Source organism: Fragaria vesca, linkage group LG6 (genome assembly GCF_000184155.1).
Source record: "Fragaria vesca subsp. vesca linkage group LG6, FraVesHawaii_1.0, whole genome shotgun sequence".
Classification (NCBI taxonomy): domain Eukaryota; kingdom Viridiplantae; phylum Streptophyta; class Magnoliopsida; order Rosales; family Rosaceae; genus Fragaria; species Fragaria vesca.
This window is the reverse complement of record NC_020496.1, coordinates 25,178,921-25,189,801: the sequence shown is the minus strand read 5'-3', so window position 1 is coordinate 25,189,801 and position 10,881 is coordinate 25,178,921. Positions and strand designations below refer to the sequence as shown.

General features: G+C 38.3%; 2 protein-coding genes across 2 annotated transcripts; both read left to right on the top strand.

The window, feature by feature from the left end:
* Positions 1–1,417: 1,417 nt before the first annotated feature.
* On the top strand, positions 1,418–4,112 carry LOC101292229 (translation initiation factor eIF-2B subunit alpha-like). Its single transcript, XM_004303701.1, has 5 exons — positions 1,418–1,889; positions 2,435–2,587; positions 2,671–2,812; positions 3,116–3,357; positions 3,625–4,112. Exons 1-5 carry the CDS (start codon positions 1,425–1,427, stop codon positions 3,829–3,831), a joined length of 1,209 nt encoding a protein of 402 aa, XP_004303749.1. The 5' UTR covers positions 1,418–1,424; the 3' UTR covers positions 3,832–4,112.
* A 3,433-nt stretch (positions 4,113–7,545) lies between these two features.
* LOC101291939 lies at positions 7,546–8,427 on the top strand. The gene is made up of 2 exons (XM_004303700.1): positions 7,546–8,061; positions 8,168–8,427. The coding sequence occupies exons 1-2, from the start codon at positions 7,754–7,756 to the stop codon at positions 8,358–8,360; spliced, it is 501 nt and encodes a 166-aa protein (XP_004303748.1). The 5' UTR covers positions 7,546–7,753; the 3' UTR covers positions 8,361–8,427.
* The last annotated feature ends 2,454 nt before the right edge of the window (positions 8,428–10,881 follow it).

The following is a 10,881-nucleotide window of genomic DNA, read 5'->3' as shown; positions in this document are numbered from 1 at the left end:
GAGAGAGAGAGAGAAAGAATATAGGAATAGGGTTAAGAGGAAAAGAATGACATATAATGTAATTATGTTAAAAAAACTGGGCATTAGTGTCATTTTGTATTGAAAACTCAGATGATTAGATAAGGTCTGTCATTATTTGGTTTTAGGTCCAGGCTTTTATCATTAGGGGCGGATTCATGACATATAAGATTATAATCAAAATTATAACCAGATTATCATTCATTAGATCTAATAACAACTAACGGTTGAGATTGGCCATAAAAACTAGATCTTTTTCTTTTCTTTTCTTTTTCTTTAAATCAATTAATAAAATCTATCTATTAAAACAATAATGAAAATTGATGATTACCTACTCTCATTTTGGAATACAAATAAGAGGTAGTTAATGGTTTCCTATTGAAACTAATTTACTAGATAAAAAAGGAAAAAAAGTAAATATCAAATAAAACTCATTTACTAGAGAGTACTATCATCATCTACCTCTTCTTCTTCAAAGAAAAAAAAAAATTTATCATATGATGTCTGCCATACATGTTGGAAAACTTATGATCAGATTATGTATGGAAGTACTCAGATCATCTTGTGCTATGAACAACAAGAAGTTTTTGATAAAAAAAAATAACAAGAAGCTGAAATAATAAGTATGTCTAAGGTGCACTAGATGACTACTTTCGACTACCGTTAATTTTCTAACGTGATAACAACAAGAAGCTTTTGATAAAAATTTGATAACAAAAAATAACAAGAAGCTGAAATAATAAGTATGTCTAAGATGCACTAGATGACTACTTTCGACTACCGTTAATTTTTTAACGTGATATTTGAAACTTAATTTGTTTTCTTTTCTTTTTAGTAAATGAGTTTCAATAGGAAACAAATTATTTCCTCTTAATTATATTCCAAATGGAGAATAGTAATCATCAAATTTCATTTAGATAGATTTCATAAATTGATGTAAAGAAAAGAAAAAATATTTAGTTTTATGACTAATCTTAACCGTTAATTATTATTAGATCTAATGGATGATATTCTGATTATAATTTTGATTATAATCTTGTATGCCACGGATCCGCCCTTTTATCATTAGTTGTCTAATTTTTTTTTAAAGGTATGTTTTTTGTTTTTCGTTTTTTTTACTGTTTATGGTTTATGGGAGTGAGATGTTATTTTCTCAAAAAATTATTGGCAAACAGAGGCGGCGGCTATTGACGAGTGAAAGATTACTGCTGTGTAGGGGTTTAGCGGCCTCGTTTAGCCTAATCGCCTGGTTTAAATTGCTAATCTCTCACACACACACTCACCGGAATCTTATTTATCCCAAAAAAAAAAAAAAAACAAGTTACCGGCAAATCCGCCTAGTCTTTTCTTTTTCAATCTCAACCGAAGAATCTAAACCCTCACCTAAAACAAACGCCAACGCATTAATGTGGTGGAGATCCGCCTCCTTCATTCTCGACAATCGACCCCAAAACGACGCCGCACCGCCTCCCAGACCCGACTCCCTCACTCTCTCCCCTCCCCACCACTCCTCCACCACCATGGCCGACGCCGCCCTCCCAAACCCTAACGCCAACTCCGCCTACTACCAGGCTCGCGCCGCCCACACCGGCGTCGTCACCAGCGACTGGCTCGCCCAGGCCCAGGCCGCCGTCGGCCGCAACCCCGACGACCAGGCCTCCGTCGTCGCCTCCGAGGCTGAGACCAAGGCGGCGTCGGAGTCCGGGAAGCCGTTCAGCGTTATCGAGGAGTTTAATAGCTGGCGGAAGCAGCCGGATTTGGCTGAGGCCGTGGCGGCGATTCGGGCCTTGGCGTCTGTTATTAGGTCTAGCGAGGCTACTACTATGATGGAGCTCGAGATTGAGCTCAAGAAGGCTTCCGATTCTCTTAAGGTGTGTCACTCTATGATTCTTTGATTTGGCAAGTAGAGTAGTTCAATTTGGGAAAATCAACACTGCAATTGAAATTTGTGCTTGGTGAATTCTCTACTGGAATCTAGCTATGCATATAGGAATATTGATTTCGAAGGCCTGCCCTTTTGCAACATCTTCATCGAAAGTTCAAAATCGGATGCATTTTTCTCAATTGTACTGTTATAATCCTTCAGGCACTTGAAATTAGCTGAGGAAAACTCTAGCAGTCGATAGTAAACTTTACTGTGTCTATAACGAGGCCACGATTTTCGTTACACTGGAATAAGCTGTAGCAGCATGATAGAATCTATGAACAAGTTATGAATGAATCAGTGAACTTTGCCATGGCAGCACGATTTTTTGCTTCTTGCGTTTATTAGTGTTTAAAATTTAAATTGGAGATTACGTCTAGCTGGTTGGAAGTTACTCTTAGTAAATCAAGTACTCTTAGTTGAAGGTATAAACTTCATTTTCTTTCCCCAGTAGAACTAGGTTTAACTTGATCTGCCTCTCATCTGCTTCAGTCATGGGATACAACATCTATATCTTTGACTGCTGGATGCGACCTGTTCATGCGATATGTTACTCGAACTTCAGCTCTGGAGTATGAGGACTTCAACTCAGCCAAGTCTCGTTTGATTGAACGTGCAGAGAAGTTCGGAGAAATATCCACAAAGGTACGAGTGATGACCTAAAAAAATGTCTTTGAGGTACTGTAGCAGGTTCCAGTTATTGAATTACAGTTGTTCTTGTACTGCAGGCTCGCAGAATCATTGCTGTCCTTAGTCAAGACTTTATATTTGATGGTTGCACCATCTTGGTTCATGGTTTCTCTAGAGTCGTTCTAGAAGTACTGAAGACCGCGGCACAGAGCAAAAAGCTCTTTCGAGTTTTCTGCACAGGTTTTCTTCTTTATCATGCTGTCAAGTTTGTTGGTGAAAATTATAAACTGGAAATATCTTCTTGGTGTCTGGCATATGGAATATTCAGTTTATGTTTTTTTTATATTGTTTTACACTTGCTGTGTTGTACCACCTAGAATTCCTTGAATAGGTGAGGTTCTTCTTAATGTATGTCAGTGTATACCGTCTTGCCATTGAAGTTATCTGTAAGTAGTAGGACTAGTATGAAATAGTTTCCATATGCTTGGCTCTGCCTTATTGCTATCTTCTGCCATCTTTCAATATGGGTTCTGTGCTCTGCAGAGGGAAGACCAGACAGAACAGGATTACGTTTATCAAACGAGCTGACCAAGCTTGATGTTCCTGTGAAGCTCCTAATAGACTCTGCAGTGGCATATACCATGGATGAGGTTGACATGGTGTTTGTTGGGGCAGATGGAGTGGTTGAAAGTGGAGGCATTATAAATATGATGGGTACATATCAAATCGCACTGGTGGCACATAGCATGAACAAACCAGTTTATGTGGCTGCTGAAAGCTACAAGGTATTTCATACTGTTTTCTATATTTAGTGAAGCAAACTTTATTGTATCACTTGTGCATTGCTTACGGGCCATTAGTTTCTCCTCTTTAGCAATATGTTTGTGAATTTTGTTGCACCTGCAAAAGATTTTCCCATAATTCTTTTGTTCTATGATTTGGTAACATTGCTATAAGATTGAAGAGTAGGAACGACAACTTTCTCTTTAGGCCTTTGTAATCTCCACAGATAGTTGCACAAATCATTACATATTTGATTTGTTATTTTCCAGTTTGCTCGCCTTTATCCATTGGATCAGAAAGATTTGGCCCCTGCATTACGCCCCATTGATTTTGGAGTTCCCATCCCGTCCAAGGTGGAAGTTGAAAGATCTGCCCGTGATTATACGCCTCCTCAGTATCTCACTCTACTCTTCACAGACTTGGGTGTGCTCACCCCATCGGTTGTCAGTGATGAGCTGATTCAACTGTACTTGTAACCATTCATGATATGGATTTTGGCCTTAAATATGACTGGGGGGGTTAACAATTCCCCAAATTATGAACGTGTATGTGTCAAAGGAAGAATATTGTTTAGAGGGTTGATAAAGTAATTTTTATTTTACTCTTTGTTAGTTACCAGTGATGTATTTTTGATATTGGGCACTTGGCAGTGATGCATTTTTGATATTGGGCACTTGGCCTTTGTGTTTCTGTCGAACTGTATGGTTCTATAAAGTTTAGATCAGTGGATTACTGGCTCAGTTCTTGTTTTTTGTTCAGATTTTGACGCATTTTTTATTTTATTTTGTTAGCATCCGATTGAATTGTTGAAGTTGTAATCTCAAATTGGCTAAAGTTCTATAAAAGAACATCTGTTGGATTTGCTTTTCAAAGCAATAGAAGCACTTCAAATTTCAATAGAGCATTGTAAGATGATGTTAAATTTGACAAGAAATTAGCAGAATAATACTATAATAGAGCCCAAACATAAAACCAGACAGACGTATACAATGAGTATAGAACAGACTGCATAGTCTCCCTTCTCCAAGTAAATAAAGTCGTAGAATTTGTTCTACTGGGATTTGTTAAACACTTGAAAGTGCTTCAAACCCTGTGCTTGTTGAGGAGCTTCTCCCTCAGCTCTGCAGCATCAATATCTTCAAAGTGATTCTCCGGAATCCAGTTCCCCGTCTTTGGGTCTCTCATCCAAAACACTTGCTTCTTCTCCTGATTATCTGCGAGGGCTCTACCGCTGCTACCGGAGGTTTCTGTTGTGGCCATCCTCCTTATTGTCGACACTGCTGGCTGCGCTAGTACTTTAGCAGTACTAGTACTCTCTGCAGCTACGTTATACCATCTCTTGCTGAGAAGGAGAAACGAGTTCATGGGAACCTTGGCCATGTTAAAGAGATCTAATAAGGAATGATCAATGCTAGTTAATTTCAAAGACGTGAAGGGTTTAGAAGGGATATCTAAGATTTATGAAGAAGCGGTGTTTTTATAGGCTTAGTATGCTTAGTTGGTACGTAGTTTCAATACTTGTAGGACGTTTAGGAATCCTAAATCGTGAGGGTATTATTTATTTATTTATTTTGCTAATTGCAATCCAGATGATACACTATTTTATTTAAAATCGACAATATTTTTTTTTTAACAACGATAACATTCTCCTGTTTAATGACAAATTAATTCTATTTTCTCGTACCAAAAGAAATAGTTCTATTTTGATTCAATTACTAATACTCGAACATCATATATATCGATTGAGTAATGTTAGATAAACCACATTCTAATGAACCATCTATAACTAATACTCAGCCTGGCGTTGGTAGTTTCATATTCACTCAACTAATTAGTGCTTTCTTGGATTAATGCAAGTATCTCTTGGGATACATATATTAGTGCTATATATGTAAGGATGGTCTGATGATATTCTGAACAGCAAGTCCAAAACATGTACCTTTCCAGCCAATTATTCTGAAATCAACTGCAAAAGCTAGTGATTCTCAATGCATTAAGCAACATTACATATAATGGAAAAACAGAGAATCGGAAGATGCATGCATGGCATCCTGATCTTCGATCTAGAAGAAGCTTACGATGTTCTTTCGTCTAAAGATGACGTCTTCAATTAACGAGAAACACACTGCACAATATTGTTAACCCATTATTGCCCTACTATATGGCGTTTCGGAATTCGGACACGCCATATCGATGAGTTTCTATGACGCATGTTTGTAAATGCCCTTAGATGGTGTTGTTGGAGACGCATTGCGGCATAGCTTTTGAAGATGTAGTTCAGCACCAAATCTAAAATTCGGATTGGGGTCGATCGGTTTTCGTCTACGAATTTGGTTTACTGGGATCAGTTTTGGATCATGGATCGGTCGATTAAGGTTTCGATCAGCTCTAGTTATGGACTTGAGATTCCCGGTGCCTTCACTCCAGTGGCAGTGAGTTCATTAGTAACAGCATAGCTAACTAATTGGCTCTACGCCTAGCTCCATCTCCAACTAAACATGCATGTTATTACCATGCATATCCGGATCAAAAATTAGCCAAGACTAGCTAGGTAGGTTAAAAATTAGCCATGCATATAAAATGGTTACAAGTAGCTTCCGGTATGTATATATTCCAAAATAGGTAGCTAGCTGTAGAACTAGCTAACTCGTAAGTATATAACAGTGATCGACCGACAATGCCTGTGAGAGGATCTGTGGAGAGATTTGAAGTATGAAGCATACTCACTCTTTGCACTTTTTCTGAATATTGCACTTTGTTTGGAAAATGCCCATTTGCACATAAACAAAGATTTTAAAGCCTATTTAAATGAAAATAAGACCTCATAGCCCATTTCAATAAAACTAAACAAAAAGACAACATTGCCCTCGCTACAATTCAACTAAACCTCTTTCTTTCACGTCCCGATCTGATTTCTTCTCTCTCTCTCTCTCTCTCTCTCTCTCTCTCTCTCTCTCTCTCTCTCTCTCTCTCTCTCTCTCTCTCTCTCTCTCTCTTCTAGTGCGAGTTGGTGATGCCGGCAACAACGAGGTTGACCGGGTGGTGGTTGTTCAGGTGGATGTTAGTCCTCATATTTTGCTTCCATGGTGCTGGCTATGGGACTAGGCCTGACTTATATTGGGTCTAGCCTATTTAGGGTTGTTAATCTTGTTTTTTAGGTTTTTAATCTGTTAATGTGGAACTCATCCCTAATAAGCTAGATTTTCTAGCAAATTTGGGTTCTACTTGATCTTTGTTTTTTGTGCTTCATCATTTGGTGATTGCATTAGGTTTTTTTAAGGTAGCCGGCATGATTTGATTCTTACGTGACCTTTATAGGGTAAGTCATGTTTATGTAATTCTCTTCTTTACTGAATACAAGACATTACATCCTTCCTCTAAAAAAAAATAGATGAAAATAAAGGAATCCATGTCACTCCAGCTCTAAATTACCATACATATATAACTATAAATTACCATTAGTTTAACAAAATTCTATATCGGAATTAATGAACTCGTTCTAGCTCTTTTCCAAACTTACTACTTAGTCCTTATATTACAATGGGGGGTTATTATAAGAAATTAATGATTTTGTTTAACTGATTGATCGAGGAGCAATTCCAACTCATTAATTAATAGGGTGACAAAATTTGCTTACATTTCTATTCTCTCTCTATCGTTATTTGTCTTTTCATATTAGTAGACAAAATCTAATAATAATTGTGATAGAAAATGAAGATCCAAATGTTTAATTTGGAGATTCAACTAGATACACGAAATCAAATAAGATCGTAAAAGTAATTAGTTTCGAAACTACACTTTAAAATGATGGAATAAAGTCCACCAACATGTCCACTTTCAAGATTTCAACACTAATTAGTAAATAGCTCTCTTGTTAGGATTCTTCGGACGATTTCCTAAAGATTACTGAACTAATGCCAAATCAATCTCTATGAAATCATCGATCTTATTCTCCATATGAGGGGGACAAGAAAAGTGGAAAATTTAATCAACAAAGAGAGAAAGACATTTCACATGCTGTCCTATATAGTTTGTTAATCTCACAATTATCACGTTTTTCATGTTAGACCAATATAAAGGTTCTTCCTTTTATCTCACTGGTAGGACCTAAACAGAACCAGAGGTTGAGAATTGGGTTCATTTCAAATCTGGTTTCCATATTTTAACTTGTGTTTAACATGCAGACGCGGTAGTAAAAAAATTATGCGGAACTTGGACTGAAGCAAATTCGCAGAGCACGTGGCACATGCCGAGCAACAAAGTTATCAGTAAACCAAGTAAAACTAGTATAAAAATCCATTGCTGGTACTTCAACTTCACAACCCTCTTCATTTTTTTCTGTGTTGTTTGGTTTCTCTCTGCTAGCTAATTAGCTTGAGAAGACTTCCCAGAAACAATATGATTTCCAGGTTCATGAGGAGGCCCTTCAAATTGATTAGAAACCTAGTAGACAAGCAAAGCATGAATGATAAGACCAGGAGTACTTCAATGGCAGCTGTTGGTTTGGGACTACTACTCACACAGATTTCACAAGGGAATATGAAGTCGTCGAATATCGTTGTGAAACCAGCCTTGAGATTGAGAATCAAACCCACGGTTACGGCCGGTTGCAGCTCCCGGCGTGATCAGCAGCACTCATGTTATCTTAAAGCTTGCCATCTATGCAACAAGGGATTGAGCCTTGATAAAGAGGTCTATATGTACAGGTAATTATCATACAGTGTTTACAACCTTGTTCATTAAAATTCGGAAATTATATTATGCCCTTCTTTTGTGATGAGATTCTGATGTTAAGTTTGAAATCTGTTGCAGAGGGGATATCGGATTTTGCAGCATAGTGTGCCGGGACAGGCAGATTGTTATGGATGAAATGAGAGATCTAGAGGGTTCCACTAAGAAAATGCTAGCAGCATATAGGCGCCGTTCTTGCACCAGCAAAGTTTTAGAGGATGTTCATCTGCAACACGACCGAAAACCTAGTCGGCGAACAATATTTGCTCTTTGACATACATCAGCTTAGTACATCGATCAACAAATAGTACTTATCGAAACCGATTTTAAATTAGTTAGCTCAGTTATCACTTAGCAGTACAAAATTAAGCAATCAATTAAGGAAGAAGATTTTGTTTCAGTTTTGAGTTTTGAGGCATATATGATATAAGATGTACTGTTCTTAATTTTCTAAAGAAAGAATATCCGGTTTCATCTGTTAGGAGATAAGTATCAGACAATTCTCCTCGTTTGTCTATCGTTTTCTTTCATTGTCTGTTGTAATCAATGGAAAATTATCACTCAGATATTTTGCCAGCTATATTGTCCATTAGTAGAACTAGATCGACCAAACTCCAAAACGGAACAGGTGGAACTGGACTGATAAGATCATGAAAGTATATGATTAATCTTGATAAGATCATGAAAGTATATGATTAATCTTGAATTCTGTGCTTTGTGGTCGCTCACCTTGCCAATTTTTAATGAATATGCTTAACATTTTGATGACAATCATGGAATTAGATTTATCAACGAAACTTAAGTGAAATCTACATTCTTGAAATTGAAATTCATACTCCTATTTTTCATTTTCAGTCATCGTTCTTATAAAAATACAAAATTTAAGTCACTAAGGACAAAATTTAAGTTACCCAAAAATGAAAAGTGAGAGTGTGGATTTCAATTTTAGGAGTGTGGATTTCACTTCCCATAAACTTCGATGTTTCCTTTTGGCAGCTAGGGTTTTTCTCTAGCCGGAGAAATTGATCGAGATGGTTGAGATGACGGAGAAGATTTCTACTCATCTTTTATTGGTGGAGCCTATTACGATAAACCTGGTGGGGCGTCAAGATGCGATCAAGGATATATTTGTTTTTCTATGTTTGTGGCCACCTGTTATCATTGAAGAGTGTGATATCTCGTCGTTCTCAGCGACGATGTCCGACATCTGGGGGATGAAGGAGCATGTGTTGGTATGGGAAGAGGACAATAGAGTGTTCATTTTCCAATTTAAGGAGGATGAATCGAAGAACCATGCCCACCATGGAGCTAGGTCCGTGGTTTTACAACATTTCTATGCTACTCTTATCGGATTATGATGGTATTGGTGATTTGTCAACAGTACCGCGACAATTTTTTGAAGTTTGGGTGGCAGTGAAGGGATTGCGTGTGGCGATGAGTAATTCTAAAGCCTTAATAGGAATATAGAATGTGTTGGGTCATTTCTTAAATTTTGATTTTTGACCTAGGTGCGATGTAGAGGAAGGAGCGCAATGTTCTTCGTGATGTTGGAGTTGCATCTGGTTCAGCGTACCTTCGCTTTCTCTCTAGAAGTGGCAGTGGAGTTGGAAATCCGTTATAAGAAATGTTAGGGCATATGCCGTGACAGTGGTCTCTTTAATCATGACGGAGGTGAGTGTGGCAAAGGTTTGGTGGTACTTTGAAGCCGGATATGTTGTCGGCTATGAGTGTTGTTGTTGGGTTGAATGTTGGGTCTACCGAATCTTCTGCGATGATGTTGTTTTCTTGCAACGTCATTGAGAGCACAGGGAGCTCCCAGCTATGCTGGAATCTAGGTCGGCTGCAACTGAGGTCACTGTGGGGTTGACAAAAAATGAGGTTGCCCAGGTGGGGTTGTCTTTCACGATGCCGACTGTTGATTTTTATGGTTTTGTGGCTCTGAATCGGGCGGGAAGCCTAACGAATTAAGGTTGACAGGGTCAGCTATAAGTTGGTCATTTGGGCTTGCATTCAATGTTCTAAAAGGCGCTAGGCAATAGGTGGGCGGTAACTCGCAGCCTAGAGCCTGGACAGCCTAGGCGGGGACTAGGCGATTTGTTTTTTTAAATATTTATTAATTAAAAATATATATTTTATGTACTTAAATACTTGAAAACAGAAAAAGCGAGGCGGGCTAGGTGATGTTTAGGCGGCCGCTTAATTGCCCACAGCCTAGCACAAATGCCTAGAAGAAAAGCGAGACGGCTTGTTGCAGCCTAGAGCCTAGGCGGGGACTAGGCGAGTCTAGGCGGGGACTAGGCGATCCTAGGCAAGGCCTTTTAAAAGCTTGCTTGCATTAACTAGGGTTGAAACGTTGAAGGCTGCAGCGGGCCTACTTATTTGGGTTCATTATCTGATTTCTCTTTATTAGATGACATTCTTAAGCCTCTCAAGGTTTTGGGTGTTCGTAGGAAGAAGGATGGCGTCAATATAGAGGAAGGGAAACCTTTAAAACCTAGTTTTGCTTTGGTCCCGACAAGGTATGATGAGGGATTGGTGAGATTCGATCTGGTTACCATAGGGGATAAGCCTGATGCAAATATACTAAAAAAAGAAGAGATCCTATGGTCGATTCTACGAAGAGTAGATTCGCCCCTTATGTTATGTCTCGTCTCGCGTTTAGTCACACTCACTTGTGGAATTCGGAAGGGGGTAGCAAGTCTTTCTGAAAAAACTAGCGGTTCCCTATATATATATGTATATATATATATATGTATATATATATGTATGTATATATATATATACGCCCTTCTCGG